The 17,376-nt window shown below is 53.0% G+C and overlaps 1 protein-coding gene across 7 annotated transcripts; it reads right to left on the reverse strand.

Annotated features, from left to right (window-relative positions):
- Positions 1-32: 32 nt before the first annotated feature.
- Positions 33-15,698, reverse strand: BRSK1 (BR serine/threonine kinase 1). Of its 7 annotated transcripts, none has more exons than XM_039857128.1 (19): positions 14,563-15,698; positions 12,955-13,049; positions 12,758-12,843; positions 10,786-10,926; positions 8,829-8,945; positions 8,714-8,747; positions 8,560-8,628; positions 8,151-8,297; positions 7,677-7,708; positions 7,196-7,366; positions 6,559-6,656; positions 6,211-6,370; positions 5,932-5,992; positions 5,103-5,472; positions 4,668-4,716; positions 4,441-4,564; positions 3,732-3,933; positions 2,553-2,642; positions 33-639 (listed from the first exon to the last, which is right to left on the reverse strand). In XM_039857128.1, exons 1-19 carry the CDS (start codon positions 14,912-14,914, stop codon positions 482-484), a joined length of 2,556 nt encoding a protein of 851 aa, XP_039713062.1. In that variant the 5' UTR covers positions 14,915-15,698; the 3' UTR covers positions 33-481. The 7 variants fall into 7 exon arrangements, with proteins under 7 accessions (XP_039713062.1, XP_039713063.1, XP_039713067.1 ...); XM_039857129.1 differs by having other exon boundaries at positions 332-639; positions 12,967-13,049; positions 14,563-14,852; XM_039857133.1 differs by having other exon boundaries at positions 332-639; positions 12,754-12,843; positions 14,563-14,851.
- Between the last annotated feature and the right edge of the window lie 1,678 nt (positions 15,699-17,376).

Below are 17,376 nucleotides of genomic sequence, written 5' to 3' on the forward strand. Positions count from 1 at the left end.
ATCAAGGCTATTTATTATTGTTATTATTTTTGTTTTTTGCCGCTGGCGGAATCAGAGACACAGACGCAGGCAGGATCACGCAAAACCAGAATTCCTTCCAGAGAGCAAATCCGTACAGAAGGTTGTGGGGGGAGGGGGCGGATCAGGGGACTGGAGTCCAGGAAGTGGGGGTGGGGTTGGGGACATAAGGACAGATGGCCTGTTGTCGGATCTGCTAAGCCACTAGCCAGCCTGTTCCTCCCACCGCAGAGATCAGTCAATAAATAAATAATAAATTAATCAATAAATAAAATAAAACAGCTCCCACCCCAGTCCCCTAAAACAACACTGGGCACGGCCGTTGAGCCCCATCCCTGCAGGGCAAGGCCAGGTTTGTGTCCCCCCCTCCCTATGTACTCCATGGGCCCTATTTACAGATTCACAGTTGGGGGGCAGGGAAGGGGGGTGGAGGGGGCTCCCCTCCTTCCCTGGCCCCCTGGGGTCAGGGCAGAGGAGTCCCATTGGTGGCCAGGAGCTTCTTGTCCTTGGGGGGACCTCGGCGTGGGGAGCTGGTCAGCTCTGGGTCTGGGCGGCCAGGCGGGGGCTGCAGGCTCCGGGGTGGGGTGCTGGCAGGCTGGATCTGGGCCCCGTTCTTCTCATCTGTGGGGAGGAAGTGGTTTGTCACAGGCCCTAGGGAGTTTGGCGTGGAGGCTCCTGCTATCAACTGCCCTCAGTGACCCCAAAGCTGCCAAACCCCAGGGAACATGCTCCAATGACACCGTGCTGAGGCCCGAGCCCCCAACACAGGGTTGGTGGCCTGGGGAGATGGTTGCCAGAGGGTTACATGCCAGCAACCAGGCCTGGCAACCCTAGGACAACAGGCCGTGCTTCCTAGGCCCCCTCTGATCCTAGTGGCCTTTGGAAATCAGGTCAAGTTTGTCCAAGTGAGACCCAGTTGCCCAACTAGGGGAGACATTCTCAGAGCCTCTGGTTATAGCGCTATTTGCTAAGGGACCGCTTATGTGGCAGCAAGTAAGATCTGAATCTCCCAGATTACAGCAAGAGGGTCCCCCTTACCTCCCACTACCCTTGCTGTGGAGCTGGGGTCCCCGCCCTCCCAGTTGGGTCTGCCTGACTGGGATCACCTTTTTGTAGGGTCTCAATCCCCCAGACTAGGGAACTGTGGTAGCAGCAATGGTTGCCAGTGGTCACCTAGCAATTTCTATGGGGCCCAAAACAGCACCTAAGGTCCTCTGGCAGAGAATGGCCCCCTTAGGAGACACTGATTGCTGGAGACCTCGTTTTCATGACAACCAATAAGGCGCTCCCTGTTCCTGGGTCAGACTGGAGGTTGCCCCCTACCCTATTCCCCTTTATAAGACATGTGGCTAAGGCCCCAAGGGTGCCCATTGATCCTACATCTTTGAGGGTGTCCCCTTTTGGGAACCCTGGTTGCTAAGGCCAGCTTTCCTTGGCAACTGGGTCTAGAAAGGTTCAGGGAGCCTAGCTCGCTTTCTTGTTGCCCCAGGCAACTAGGCCCAGTGGAGACTAATAAAGCAGGGTTTCCCCACTCCCCACTAGTGGCGCTTGGGGCCAGGTAACTCCTTGCTGTGAGGGCATCCTGTGCACTATGGGATATTCTGTAGCATCCTTAGCCTCCACCCATGAGATGCCAGGAGCACCCCTTTCCCCCCAAATTAAGACAATCAAAAATGTCTCCAGACGTCCCCTGGGGGGCTGAGGTAGGCCAAATCATGCCCCGCTCCAAAGATGTCTCCCTCCGAAAACTGAGAGCTGTGACTGGGTTACTTTATAAGGCAAAAAGGACTCTGCAGTTGTGACCAAGGTTAGAACCCCGAAGTGGGACAATTGTTTTGGATTATCTGGGTGGGTCCTTAAAAGAACTTTTCTCAGCTGAGGTCAGGGTCACAAGGAAATGTGATCACAGGATGACCTTCAAGGAGATGAAATGTCACCAGCTGTGAAGATAAGTGATAAGCAAAGGAATGTGGGCCTGTGGCTTCTGAGGACAGAACCAGATCCCTGTCCCCAGCCTGAAAGGAGGGAGTGTAGTCTGGGACACCTTGATGTCAGCCCTGTCAATTCTGACCTTGTCAAAATGGGCCCCCAGTCTGGAACCACTGCTCCCAAGCAGATCTGACCCTGGGACTTGGCGTTCTCCCGTGACAAGGCCACCCAGGCTCCTGCCCTCCTGGATGGGGTCCTGTTTGCCTGCTCCCTTTCACTGTGGTGCCTAGGGAACCCCTATGCCAAGGGGAGGAGCCTTCATATCTCAGGAGTGGGGCTGAGCCAACAAGTCACCCCCTGGGGCACAGAGCGCATGCTCCCAGATGAGGCTGAGTCTTTGAAAGGCAACTCAACAGGGCCAGAAAGGTCCCAGTTTCTGCAAGAACCTGCTCACAGCTTTGCAGGTGAGGCCTCGACAAAATAAAATAATAGTGACAATGCAAGAACAGGTAAGCCTTGCGTCCCCACAGCTAGAGCCTCGCCTGCAGACCCCTCCACCTCACGGGACAGAAAAAGGAGACAGCCCCTCATCCCCTGCCTCCCACCTGCCAGGGCCTGCACAGAAGGCTGGTCATGAGTGCTTAGAAGCTGTGCCTGGATCGTCTCCACAACTCGCTTGAACCGACGGCTGGGACCTGGAAAAAGCAGGTAAACATACTGACTTGGGGACAGGTGGGGACAAGGAAGGCCCTCCCACCCTCTGCCCAGCAAAGGGGTCACAATTTCTTCCCCTGTTAGGGCTAGGCATAAATCCATGGAGCTAAGAAACATTGGATTTAAAATAACAATGGTTATTGTTTTCTATATAAATGGGTTTTATTGCTTGTTATTTTCTAGTGGAGACCATGAAAAGCCAGATATGTAAGAAAAATCAATAGAAGGAAAAAAATGTTAAAACTAAGAACATTCTGCATATTAGTCTTTAAGGAAGAAAAAAAGAGCCATAATTCATTGAAGTGATGTAACACCCCAGTGTTTCTTAACAGCCTGGTTTAGAAACTCTGGGAGAAAGCTCATCTCCTAGTCGTGACATATTAACGTTGGTGACAAGGAGAGCAAATAGATATCCCTCATTCCCCAAACTCTTCTTATCAGGACTCAGGGAAAAAGTATAATTGGAAACAAGGCATTTCTGTGGTTGTCATCTCTTGTGCCAGCTCTTGATTGGTTGTGGCTGCCTGGAGTTTGAGGCTGTCCTGAGCTCAGCAGGAAGAAGTGCTGTGATTGATAGATTGGTAATGTCTGCTCTGGGTGCAGGAATGGCCTGAAAGAAAGAAGCACCCCATGTCTTTGCTCTTCTGATGAACGGTCTTAAAGTAGTACGTAGAGCTTTGCACTGCAAGGTCAGGAGGCCTAGGTTGAGCCCCAGCTCGGTCACAGAGTGCAGTTTGACTCTGGTTGAGTCAATTTAGGACTCAGTTTTTTTCTCTGTCAAGCGGGTGATTACTAACACCTCAAAGGCTTCTGGGAAGCTTTGAGAAACTAGTACGTATAAAGCACTAGGCATGTTGTAAGTAAATATGACAATACATTAAATGCTGATGAGAAAAGGGGGAAAGAGAGAATGTGGGGGTCTGAGTGAGGAAGGGTGCACACGGTCAGTACCAGCTGAGCACTATGTCCTCTTCCCTGGTGGTGCTGCCCTCCTGGGCGGCTATCCTACCTCAGCTGTCTTGAGCATCCCAAACACTGGGCTGGGGGCAGTCCACTTGAGGGAAACTTACCAGAGATGAGCGTAAAGGTGACAGAGTAGATACCGCCACCACCACCACTGCCATCCCTTCGAGGGGAGGGCTCTGGCCCCTCAGAGGAGCTGATGTCCACCTGGAAGCGAACGGGCTTCTGGAAGACGGAGGGGCCGCCACTGGCCTTATATTCAGCCCTGAAGCTGGTCTGTGACAGCACACTGTGACTCAGGCTGGGGATCTGAGGGAGGTGGGGGACACATGGAGGATTGATTCCAGTGACCTGATTCTAGGGAAAGGATAACTAACCCAACTACCATGGCTATCCAAGGAACTACAAGTCCCATCAGCCACAGGTGCAAAATAACAGAAAAGCCATTGGGAGGCCCCATTGCCTGTTGTGACTTGTAGTTTTCTCTGTCCTACGAAAAACAAGGTATAGGAGGAAGGGCTGAGCAACTGAATCCCAATGTAATGGTAGGGAAATGGCAAATCATCAATCCTTAAGGGACACTAATTTGTGGTAACTGTAATTCAGGATCCTATTTACCACTTCCAGGCCCCAGGGCACAATAAACCTCTCCTGCCTCCTTGTCCCCACAATGACTAAACCCAATTCTGACTGAAAAACTACAAATCCCATGAGGCACAGGAGGAAGGCAGGCCAGTCTTAAGGGGGTAAACCCCAGGGGCTGCTGGGATTTGTAGTTCTATGGTGGCCAGGATACTAGGGACCCAGGCCCCTCACCGATAGGAAGGCATGGACAATGTCCGCTTTGATGCTGCTGAGAGGTTTGTCCTTTAGCACGAGAAATATTTGTTCTTCTTTGTCCAAAGAGATGAAGTTACCGAACCAGGAGCGTTTTGCCAGCCTGAGTGGGAGGGGATGGTTGGAAGAGGTTCAGGAAGGGGCTGAGGGAATGAATTTCCCCTCCCCGCCTCCACCCGGTCTCTTCTCTTCCCCGTCACACTCACTCTGGAGAGGACTCTGGCGTCAAACTGGACATCTCCTCAGCGGTGGGGACTGGGGGAGAGTGGGGAGAAGGGGTGAGCATGGTCAACACTCGTTCACCATCTTCGTGTCCAGCAGTTCCCTTTAACTAGGGGGTCCAGACCCAGTGCCTCTTCATCTCCCGGTAACTAAACCTCAAATAGCATGCTGACCCGTTAGGCCATGCCCCCTATGGGTGGGGCTTGCTTGCCATGAGCCAATGGGAAGGTGAACCAGAGCTCCAAGGGCCGCATCCTTCGGAGGCGGAGGCCGAGGCCCCATCTCCTCCTCCTTTCCCTACCACCTGCAACTGTGCTCACAACCCACTCTTCTAGGATGTGGGAATCTGGGTCCCCAGCCCCCTCCTGAGCGGACTAGGATGTTAGCCCCCAGCCCCTGTTCTCCTAGGGACCCCGTACCCTGCATCTTGCGCCGGTGAAAACGAGGGGAACCCAGGAAGCTGTTGCGGATAGAGTTAAGACGACTCCTCCAGGCGGCTCCCCCGACGCCACCACCGGGGCTTGGGGGTGGTGTTGTTCCTGGGGTCCCGGTGGGGCTGGCCCGGGGCGTGTGCAGGGGCGAGTGCAAGGGGGTCCCCCCAGAGGAACGCGGGGAGCCTGGGGGACCAGGCAGGGGAGTGGAGCGAGCACTGGGGGGCGGGGGCTGCTCCCCGGCGCCTCCACCCCTGGGGCCCCGAGAAGGCAGAGTCTGCGTTTTGGAAGTCGGGGAGCCCCCGCCCCGAGCCTCATCTCCAGCTCCGGGCTCCGGTGAGAAGGAAAATACCGGACTCTGCGGAGGAGTGGAGGTGGGTGAGAGGATGAACTACAACTGCCGGGAGGCTCTAGGGGTCCCCCACACGCACTTGGGCAAGCGGACCCCAATGCATTCTGGAACTTGTAGTCCAACTAGTCCCCTACTTCCCCAAAACAAAACAAAACAAAACAAAACAAAAAACCATTGTCGGGGCAGGAAGTAAACCCAGCAGTGACTGGCATACAGTAACCACTCAATTAGTTAACGTTAGATGAGTAAATGAACCCCTCAGACACACTGAGAACCCAGCCCTATGGAGGTGGAAATGGCCAGTGGCCTAAAATACTACCAAGGCCTTGGGTCCTCGGCCCTTTAAGGTCAAGGAGGCAATGTCTCTAGACTTTACGGGAACTGTAGTTTCTGCTGTTCAATCTCTGCTCCACAGTGTCTTTACCCGCCTTACCCCTTCTCCATTCACTGGAGACTTGGCCTTACCCTGGGGCTGCTCAGAGGGCTGGAGGACAGACCGGTGGAGGCTCCACTGACACTACGGGATCTGTTTCCAGGATAGATTAAGAAAATCAGGAGGGAGGGTTCCAAAAGGCTCAGCTGTCCTCTCCCTTCTACACTCCTTCAAGATGGAGATATTGGGCCCACAGAGGGCAGGTGACTTGTCCCAATCACACAGTACCTTGGAGGTGGGGATGGGGTTAGAATCCTGAACTCCCTCCCCACCCAGGACTAGGTATCCCATCCAAGGAGCAGGGTCCCCACCTCTGGCTGTGTTGGGCCATTTCCAGGGCCCGTCGGGTGGGCACCGGGGAGCCGCCACCCCCGGCATCTGTGATGCTGAGGACTTCCATGGACTTCCGCTCTGGCCGCCGCTTCCCGTGACGGCTCAGCATAGGGGAGTCCACACGCTTCCGAGGGGGGTCTGAGGGCCAGTCAAGAGACTGATTTGTCCAGCTGTACATGGTGCTCAGACAGATGGGGAAACTGAGGCCCAGAGTGGGGAGGGTTTTGACAAAGCAAGTCAAGGAGTCTGCACCCTGAGGCTCAGGTCCTGTAGCTCTATCCTCCCTCAGGAACCTGGGGCCTGGACTCCCAGCCCTGCCTGCTCACCAACATCATTCCGGGGAGGCAGGTCCTGGTCCTCACAGCTGGGATACCGCTCTTTCCGATCCAAAAGCAGATAATATATCATCTTTTCTTGGTTTTCCCTATGGGTGGGTAGCAGAGGATTGAGGCTAGAGGTCAAGTCCCAGAGGTGGTCTCGTCCCCTCCCTGCAGCTGTGGCTCTCTGGGGGCTCAGTCCACCCAGTATCTCTGTATATGGTTCCAATTTCCTGGTATCAAAGTGGTTCATTCCTTTGTCTTGGTGTACATCTCAGCCTACCTCAATAATAACAATAATAATAATAGTGATAATAATATTTAAAATTTGATCACTTACTCTACGTAAGTGTTTTAGGAGGCACACTGTCTAAGTCAGCCTCAGTATCTATTCATATTTTTTGTAATTGTTTATCTTTTTCCCGTTGGTCCCAAGGCCCATTGTAGTCATGGTTCCTCTAGGAACAGGTCCCCGAGGAAGTTTTAAGCCATGCCCCATCTGGAGGCCTGGCTTGTCCCTGCCAGTGGTCTTGAGAACCTAGACCCCAATCACCACCTCTCAGAGGGATACACTTCTGGCAATTTTGATTATGGACAATTTCAAATATGCCCCTGCTGTCTACATGTATTTCCGCGGGGGTCTTACTCATCACTGCGGAGCTCACGGTGCAGCCGCTCCCGGTCCCTGAAGCAGCCCAGTGAAGCCATGCTCTCCAGGACGTCGGGGTCCAGCTCTCCATTTGATGGCAGGCTCCGCATGGCCACCCGGCGTCCTGGGGCTGGCTCCAGGCATGGGTCTGGCTCGTGTTTCCCACCTCTGGGGACAGAGAGAAACATCACAGAGAACCTGGCATTTGGGACTCTAGCCCTCTCTTTCATCTCCGACTCAGGGGTCCTGGGTCTCAGCCTGTCCCTCTCTTAGGAACCCAAGAGTCCAGGCCCCATCCTCTCCTCCACCTGTGCCCTCTTCCCCTAGAACTCAGAAGTCTGAGTCCTTAGCCCCTCCTCACTCAGGGACCTGGGCCTCCCAGCCCCTAGTCGGCTCTCCTGCTTTGGAAGCCCTTGATATTTGAGCCCCTGTCCCTTTTCCCCCAGGGGACCCCTGTGTCCAGTTCCCCCATACTCACAGGTACCAGGGATGTTTTTGAATTTGCTCCAGCTGTGAGGGGAGTGGGTCATAGAGAAGCAGAAGTGAGGTCGTATGATTCACAATTGGCCGTAAGGAAAGCTGATGAGGTGGTGTTAGGGGTCCCTAACTGCGCCCCCTACCCTCCCTGTAAACACATGCAGGACGACGGCTAAGGTCTCCCCCTAGTGGCGGCCGTGTGCATTGCCCTGCGTACGCGCAGCAGTCTGACTACTCTGGACCGGCCTGGCTACATTTTCCACACGCTCAGTGGCATCCAGCCCCTGCCCGCGCTTCCTCCGGAGGGCCGGTTTGTGCATGATCCCTCCGCTTAAGGGGTCCCCCGTCCCCTTTAGGAGTGGCATGTTTGCAGGACTTGGGGCTGAGACTCAGGCAGCGACTCCCCCATGACTCCCCTCGGGATTTTACCTCATCACCCACTGTCCCCATCCTTGTCCTGGTCCCTCCAACTCACACTAAGCCTCTTCTCGGGCTCTACTTCAATCATCCCCCTCAGGAGGCTCTGGCAGTCTGGAGGAATGAAGTGGGGCATGTGGAAGACGCCCCGTTTCACCTTCTCCAGCAGCTGGCGGAGGTTGTCATCATCGAAGGGTAGAGCCCCCTGGTGACAAATGACCAGCCATTGTCCCAAGTCCTCCAAGGGCTCCTGGCAGCCTCATTCCTTTCAGGGATCCCCCTATCCCTGGGGACTATCCCACAGTTGTGTGACTGAATGCTCACCTCCAGGATCACCCCCCACCTTCCTGTTACCAGTTAAATATTTGGCAGACAATTTTTGGAGTGAGGATGGAACTTCACATTCCAGGCTCCTACCAGGCAGGATTGTTCTAGAAATGGAGCAGGAGGGGTGAGGGGCACCTTACCACAAGCAGGGCAAAGAGGATGACACCACAGCTCCACATGTCAGCCCGGCGGCCATCATACTTTTCCCCCTACAAGGATGTAGGGCCAGCCATGAAGCTCCCCGCTCAGCCAGGCTCTCTCCACTCCTTTCCCCTCCACCTGCTCCTCACTCACCTTAATCACCTCTGGACACGCATAGTGGGGGGACCTGGGGGAGAGATGTGGCATGAGCCTCTGACCAGGTTCTGGCCCTCTCCCTGAGACTCAGGAGGCTAGGCCCCCGACTCACCCACAGCTGGTCTCCAGCAGGCTGTCCCCCACCTGCAGGGATGCCATGCCAAAGTCTGCAATGCGAATGTTGTTCTTCTCATCCAGAAGCAGGTTCTCGGGCTTCAGGTCTCTGTGGCTGAGACAGATAGCTGGGGCTCAGGCCTCTGCCCTTCTCCTAGAGGCCTAGACCCCATTCACCATCTCTCAGAGGGGACACTTCTGGCAACTTTGATTATGGACAATTTCAAACACGCCCCAAAGTAGAGAGAAGAATATAGGGAAGTACTCGGTACCCATCACCCGGCTTGATCGATTATCAGCCCAGGGCACATCTTCTCTCACTGATGCTCCTACATATGCTCTCTCTCCCCCACTAAATTATTTTGCAGGAGACCCCAGACGTTGTATCATTTTATCCACAAACATTTGAACATGGAGGAAATGAGATATTTTGGGGTGAGCAGGGCTGATATTGATCAGGCTCTTTAAATATTGAAATATTTCTATACCGAATAATAAAAATAATATTGCCACCACCCCAAGCTTGCTACTGGTCCCTCCCTCAGGAACCCCTTCCCCTGGGGCCAAACTCCTCATGGAGAGTGGGAAGTGGAGCCAGGAGATTCTATAGTTTCTGTTGAAAGTGGTCAGAACCAGGTTGCACCGGTTGTTAAATATGTTGACTATCGCCCCCTGGAGGTCAGTATTTTTAATGTCAGGGGTTTGACACTGTCTTTCCAATACGGGGGTGCTGACAATTTAAATGGGCTGCCTTTTTATCACCCAGTTTTAGTCCCAAGTCTGAGTGCTTCCACCCTGATCCCTACCCATCCCCAATCCCCATCCCAGAGAGAGAGGGGTGCAAATTGATGAGGTTGGAAGATGAACCAAAGGCATCTATTTTGCACTGTACTCATAAAAATGCTGCCTATTTAATAGCTTTCTTTGAGAGCTGAAGGCAATTCAGAGAGCAAAAGACAATGTTTTCCTATGGGCGTTCAAATGCAAAAAATGAACCTCAAACCACACATCCCACCAAATACAAACATTAATTTGAAATGGATCCTAGGCCTAAATGCAAGAACTGGGCAAAGATTTCTTAAATGGGACAGATAAAGCATGGACTGTAAAAGCAAAAAAAAATCAACAAAATGGAGTTAATTAAAATGTAAACTTCTTGTCACAAGACATTGTCATAAAAATGCAAAAGCATGTCACAGACTGGAAAAAAAAAACTTGAAAAATATACATCTGATAAAAGATTTGTTCCTAGAATAAATAACTCTTGCAACTTAATAAAGTAAACAACTAATTCAATTAAAAATGGGTAGAAGATCTGCATAGACATTTCTCCAAAAAAGATATATAAATGGTCAGTAAGCACATGAAAAGATCTTCTGTGTCATTAGCCATCAGGGAAGTGTAAGTCAAAACTGCAATTAGATCCCACTTCACACCCAAAGATGGCTATAATCAAAAAGTCAGATAATAACAAGTGCTGACGAGGATGTAGAGAGATCTGGACCCTCACAGAGTGCTGGTGAGGATGTCCAATGATACAGCCACTTTGAAAAATGGTCCAATACTTCCTCAAAAGGCTAAACATAGAGCTCCCATTGGACCCAACAATTCCACTCCTAGGTATGTACCTAAGAGAACTGAAAACAAAGATACACACCAAAACCTGTACAGGGATGATCATATTTCCACATTATCCATAATAACCAAAAGGAGAAAGAACTAAAATGTCCATCAACTGGTGAATGGATTAACAAACATTGTCCATCCATACGATGGAGTATTACTCAGCCATGAAAAAGAATGAAGCACTGACACCGGATAAACCCTAAAAACGTTCTGCTAAAGTGAAAGAAGCCAGTCATGAGAGACCACATATAGTTAGGTTCTATGTCTAAGAAATGTCCATATTGGTAAATTCACACAGACAGGAAGCCGATCAGTGGTTATGCCCTCACCAGATAGAGTAGCTGTGGCAGAAGTCCAGTGCCGATACGATCTGGCGGAAGAACTTCCGGGCCTCCTTGGGAGTCAGTCTTCCCTTCTTTACTAGGTAGTCGAACAGTTCACCTCCAGAGACATGCTCCAGAACCAGGTACCTAAGGGACATGGAGGGGGCAGAGGGCTGGACGGGGCATGTGGGGGCCCAAAGACCTGGTCTCCCTCTTCCATCCGTGCCTCGACCCTAGCACAAGATCTCAATCCCACTGGCTCTGGAGGCAGAGAATCCTAATTCCCATGAGTCCCTGGGAAGAGGAGACTCCAATTCCCATGACTCTCCTGGAGGAAGAGATTCCAATACCCATCATTCTCTGGTAGAGACTCCAATTCCTATCAGCCATTGGGAAGTGGAAACTTAATCCCCATCAGCCCTGGGCAGAGACACCCCTGTCAACTTCAGGGGTCAGCATTTTGACTAATAGTTGTCATCAGGACATAAGGTAACTTCATTAGAAGCTGGAGGACAGAGATCCCAATTCTCCTAGGCCCCTAGAGGGGTAAAGCCGCCCGTTTCCATCGGCTTCTGGAAAGCCATAGTTTCTGAGCTGCAGATAATGGAATTCTCATCTGTTCTTAGGCAATGACATTGCAGTGTACACTACTTCAACTTCAGGGAAATAGACTCCAATCCCCATCAGCCCCTGAGAGGGAGAGACCCTAATTCCCTTCAGCCTTCGAGAAGCCAAAATTCAACTCCCATCAGCCCTGGGCAGCAGAGACTTGTAGGCCAACTTCAGGAGTATTAACACTTCGACTCTTAGTTGTTTCAGGAGATAAGGCAACTCCTTTAGCACCTGGAGGACAGACACTCCCAATTGTCACAGGATTCTGGGAAATAAAGATAACCCATAAACATACACCCAATGGCCCCTGGAAAGCCAAGCCTCTTATTCCTATAAGCCTTTAAGATGAATAAACACAAATCCCACTAATTCTTGGCAATAATGAAGGCTACGTGCACCAATCTAAGCCAACATCTGTGAAGCAAAGGACTACAACTCCCATCAGCCACCTGGATTTTTTCTTTTTAGGACTCTAAATCCCATGAAGCTCTGGGAGGTTAAAATTCTCACTCCCAGAAGCCCCCAGGGCCCCTGGCTTGGGAGCTGTAGCTACTGCCACCACACCTGGGAGCTCTTGGGGACTACAATTCCCACTAGCTCCTGGGTCTAGGGCAGCTTCCCGCCTGGGGACACCTGCCTGAGCATCTGATAGGTGTTGGAGTCAGTTAATCCTGGGGACTGTGTGGTGGGGGCAGCAAGGCCATCGCCTCTCCTGCTGGCCAGCCCAGCTGTCCCTTGGGTCACCAGAGTGCAGACAAAAGCCTATTGTCTGAAGCCTGGACAGCTGGACCCCACCCCCGGCCTTCATGGGGGGTAACTAACTCTGAGATAGGGACTCAGAACTCCTAAGGAGTCTCATTGTTGGGGTGTCCAGTCATAACGCCCAGAGTTATATTGGGGGAGCAGGTGGTCCCTAGTGCTTCAGATTGGGGGTGTGGTAGGAGGCAGGAGTCCCTGGGCCTTGGGCTTGGCTAGGCCCCATTGTCTTAGCAAACAGGGACAGGGCGGATGGGGGAGTTGGGTCTGGCCGAGGCACCCAGATTATCCAGTAGTGGGGTGTAGTGGGGTGCACGACTGGGGCTAGGGAGTAAGGGGAAGGATCAGCCTCTGCTCACTCTTGGGGAGGCTCAGGCTTGGCCATCCTGTTGCTGGGGCACGTTCAACCATCAGCATCAGGTCAGGTCAGGGTAATGTGTGTGTAAGGGGTGTCCCTGTGCGGTAGGGAGGGGACCGGGCCTTCGGTGGCCTAGCAGGGAGACATCAAGTTTTCCCACAACCCCCCACCCCCCACCTTGTTTCCGGAAAGGTCCCACTCTAGGAAGTTGGGGAGGGCACATGGAGGGGCTGGGTGTCTATAAATACCTACAAATATTTCTTGTTCTCGTAGACGTCATGGAGCTTGAGGACGTGGGGGTGCTCGATGAGCTTCAGGATGGCGATCTCCCGCTCCACCTGGGGCAGTGAGGTGACAAAGGAAGGCAGGGCAGCACCGCCTCTCCCCCCCATTCCCAAAGGTCCCCTTCCCCTGAAAACACACACACACACACACACACACACACACACCTTCATCAGTACCGATTCTGACAGCTTCTCCCGGTTCACGATCTTGATGGCGACTTTCTGGCCCGTGATGCAGTGTACCCCGAGTTTAACCAGCCCTGGGGGAGCACGATTGAAAGGTGGGGTGTGCTGTCAGACCACCCTTCCCCACTCTGGCCAACTCTCCCTTGCCACCTTGTTTCCTCCTCCTTCTGGTGGCTGTTTCACAGGGGCCTGAATCACCCTGACCTGAACTCCTGGGGGCCAACAGCTGCCATGCCCACAAGACACAGTTCTCTCCCTGCTCCCTATTGCCTGATTCTGTCCCTCTCGATTGTCCATCTACCCACTAGTCTTTGTCTCCACTGCCACCCTGATTCTCACCCTAATTCTGTCCTTCCCCGGTGGCTGTGTAGGTTCATCTCCCCACAGTCTTTCCTCACTGTCTCTCCATGGTTTTGTCTCCCCCAAGATGCCTCCTTCAAACCTCTCTCTGTCCTTCAATCCATCACTTCCTTGAGTTTTTTGCACTTCAATCTTCTGGAGACTCCATGTCTCCCAAGGAATATAATGCCATGTTTGCCCGCTTCCCAGACCATCCCATCCGTCTCCTCCCAAACCCTGACCTTCCAATCCCTTTCTTTGATTGGCTTTTAATACCAGCTGTAGCTCAGAGCACGCAAACCGCAAATATATGCCGACTCTCCAAGAGAAACCCCAAAGCCACAGATCCAGGAGTCCAGGCCCCCAGCCTCCTCCCTCAGACTCCAGCTCCTCCTCCCTCAGACTCGGGGTTCAGCCCCTCCTCCCTCAGACTCGGGGTTCAGGCCTCGTCCTCCCCATAACTCAGGAATTCAGGCCAGCAACACCTGCACATCTGGAGGTCTGACTTTCTCCCCTCCTACCTCAGGCCCTGGCCCTCAGTTTCATAGAGACCCTGGGTCTGTCCCTGGACCTCTTGCTCAGGACACCCCTCACCCGGCAGGAAAGAGGCCATGTCTGGTGGCAAGTGTTTAGCAACAGCAAAGGATGATCCCCTCCACAGCCACTGCTGGGGGATTTGCCTCTTGCATCTTCCACCTCTCTGTTCCTAGTACCCACACTGAGCGAGCATGCTTGGAAGGGGGAAAATGCTACAGACCCCATTGCCCCGGCCTCACTCCCTGTCACCCCAACAGACAACCCTCCAAGGCCTGAGGACAGTGCAGAGGGAAGCCGCTCCCTGGGCTCACCCCTGTTTGTCCGGCGCCTCACCTCAGCCTGCGGCTGTACTGCACCAAGGACCTCTGTTCCCCTGCCACCATCCCATGCCACTGTCTCCGCTGCAGGCTGGCCTCCCTTCCCCACTGCTGCCAAGCCCCTCCAACCTCTGCCAGGAACCAGGTGGCAGCCCTTGGCCCCAGCATTCTCCAGGAGTCCAGGCCCCCAGCCTCCTCATCTCAAGGACCTCAGAGTCTGAGCCTTCTCCCCCTTCCATTCTGGAGATGGGGCAGTCTAGACCCCAAGTCCCTTTTCCAGTGCCAGACCCAGGGCTCTGGGCAGCCAGCCCCTGCCCTTTGAATACCTGTGAGTTCCGCCCTCTGCCCCCAGCTCCCCCTGCCCACGCCCCAAGTGTCCCCTCCTCTGGCTCACCTGTCTGTCCTTTGCCCAGCGTCTTCTCCAGCCGATAGGGGCCCACATACTGGGCGTGTTGGGGTGGGTGTGGGTGCGGGTGCGGGAGGTGGTAGGCCGGGGAGCCCCCGCCTCCCTCCTTGGCCCCAGACGACATGGTGCCCTTGGTCCCGGCCCGACCGGTCCCTCGGCCGGCCCCCCTGCGGCCGGTCGCCCCGTCTCTCCGGTGGGGGCCGGCGACTGCTCCGTCCCGGCCCCCCCGGCTGCCCCCCACCTCTCCGGGGGTCCCCAGGGGGCTGGGCTGGGCCCCCCAGTCGGCGGGCCGCGGAGCTGGGGAGGGGGCCTGGGGGGTGTCAAGCCCCGGGGTCAGCATGGCCCAGGGGGCAGCCCCTCCCCAGCCTCCGGGCTGGCCCCCTTCCCTGCGCCTTCCGGGGTCCGAGGTGGCATGGATGCTGCAGGCTGAGGGTCCCCACGCCCCCTCTTCTTCTCCGCGCTCTCCTTCCTCCTCTCCCCCCCCCGCCACCTCGTCCTTTCTCTTCGGCACGCTGACATCACCATCCGGGGACTCCCGGCCCTTCCCCAAAGTTAACCCTTTCAGAGGGAGGGGGAGTGGGGCAGGGGGCGGGCCTGCGAGCTGGAGGGATGGCGAGGAGGTGGGAGGATGCCGGGAGGGAGGGATGCAGGACGCGAGAGGATGGAGGGAGAAGGATGAGGAGCAGACAGACCCGGCAAGGATGGAGCTGCACAAAGGGAGATGGAGTCCCACACAGAGATGGAGGTGGCAACAAGAGAGGTGGAGGCGACCAGATCCGGGGCTGGGGCAGGTAGGAGAGGCAGAGGCAGGATACGGAGACGATGGAGATGGGCAGAGACAGAGGGAAGGAAGGAATGGAGAGCAGAGAAACAGGAGATGGGGAAGGAATTGCAGGAAAACAGAAAAGGAGAGGAAGTGGAAAGACGGAGAGGTGGGAAAGGAGCAAAGAGCCAGTCTGAGAAGGGGCAGAAAAATGGACAAGTGACGGGGGGAGGTTCAGAAAACAGCTGGAGAGAAACAGGGAAGTGTAGAGAAAGCTACAGAGAGAGACGGGCAGAGACAGGGATAGAAGGGGAGTACACATAGGTGGAAGGCTAGATGCTGAGGAAGATGGGGACAGATTGGAGGGGCACAGAAAGATGGAGACAGAGGCAGAGGGAAGGAAGGAAGTTTGGGATTGCCGACCCTGCTCACCTGTTTCCTCTGGCCCCCAAGCCCACCCACCTGGGACTTCTTTCTCTACCAGCATCCTTTCTCTACCCATATCCACCCACAGCCTAGGACACATGTTTTCAGATCAGCTTGGTTCCATATCTCCATTTAGGGTCCTCAGTGCTCTTATGGAGAAACTTCCAAAACCCCTTGAGGTCCCTGGACATTTTATTAGACCCCTGTGTATTCTCTGTGCCTAGATCCACACGTGGGCCTCGATATAATTATATGTACCCACTATAGCACATTCATGGATCTGTGCTCAGCTAGATTTTCACACCATCCAGGACTCAACTATATCAGGTACTCAAAGTTGTGAGGCATCAGTCTAACCCCCAAATCCCCTACAGAGTGTACACATGAGCCTCTAGTCTCTTGGTCAGCCACCTTCATTCCATGAACCTCTATTGAGTGCCAAGTCTGACCTAGGCACTGCTGCAAGTGGTAAGGGCATAGAGGTGAACCAAACCAACAAAGATTCCTGCTCTATGGAGCTCCCATCCTAGTGGATGAAGCAAATGATCAAACAAGATAAACAGGCAAAATGTATGGTCTATTATATAGTTGTAATCAATGTTAAAGAGGAGACTGAAGCAGGGAAGGGGGACAGGAAGTGTTTGTTGAGCAAAGTATTTTAGATACAGTGCCAAGAGGGAACAGGAAGCATGAAGTCTCTGTGTGGGAGGGCGACTGGTAGGTTTTAGGAACACTGAAGGGGTCATTGTGGCTAGTGGGGAGTTAGGATGTAGACTGAGATGAAAAGAGGTGATGAAGCAGATTTCACTGGGCCTTAGAAGTCTTGGTTTATGCCTGGTATTCGTAATTATTAATAGGGTCTGTTTTCACTCTCAAGTGTCTTGCTCTAAATGGAAAATATGTGATTACCCTACATACAGATCATTGTAAAGGTTATGGTTTCTGTAGAGTACCTGGGACCACCATGTAGGCTACTATCATATTACACATATGTTCACAAACACTATGTGATATACGGTTACATGTTATATGTACATATATTATATGGTATTATGTATAATTAAGTATGTATATATTAGACAGATAAAATAGACTTGTGCCTACATGTACATAGATATAATAGGCTGAACAAGAGGCCCCAAAGATGTCACATCTTAATTCCCGGAACCTGTGAATTTGACATCTTACATGGCAAAAAGGTCTTTGCAGATGTGATTGAGTTAAGGATCTTGAGATGGAGAGATGATCTTCGGTTGTGTGGGTGGGTCCTAGATGTAATCACCAGGGTCCTTGAGAGAGGGAAGTAGGAGGTTCAGAGTCAGAGGAGATGGGACGATAGAGGCTGAAGTCAAAGTGATGTGGCCACAATCTAAGGAATGCAAGTGGTGTCTACAAGCTGGACATGGCAAGGAAACAGATTCTCTGCTGTAGCCTTCAGAAGGAACGTAGTCCTACTGGCACCTTGATTCTAGTCCAGCACAAGTCCACAAGTCCGCAACCCATTTTGGACTTCTGACCTCCAGAACCATAAGATAATAAATCTGTGTTGTTTTAAGCCACTAAGTTTTTTTTTTTTTAATATGTTAAAAGCAGACATAGGAAACATACAATAG

This window comes from Pteropus medius, unplaced genomic scaffold (genome assembly GCF_902729225.1).
Source record: "Pteropus medius unplaced genomic scaffold, Ma_sr-lr_union100, whole genome shotgun sequence".
In the NCBI taxonomy this organism is placed as follows: domain Eukaryota; kingdom Metazoa; phylum Chordata; class Mammalia; order Chiroptera; family Pteropodidae; genus Pteropus; species Pteropus medius.

Excerpts from the sequence above, each read along its gene's own strand:
- BRSK1 (XM_039857128.1), bottom strand. The coding sequence starts at position 14,914 with ATGCTGACCCCGGGGCTTGACACCCCCCAGGCCCCCTCCCCAGCTCCG. Across the intron at positions 12,844-12,954 it reads CAGAATCGGTACTGATGAAG|GTGGAGCGGGAGATCGCCAT; the intron begins GTGTGTGTGTGT and ends TCACTGCCCCAG. Across the intron at positions 4,717-5,102 it reads TCACCGGCGCAAGATGCAGG|TCCCCACCGCTGAGGAGATG; the intron begins GTACGGGGTCCC and ends ACTCTCCCCCAG.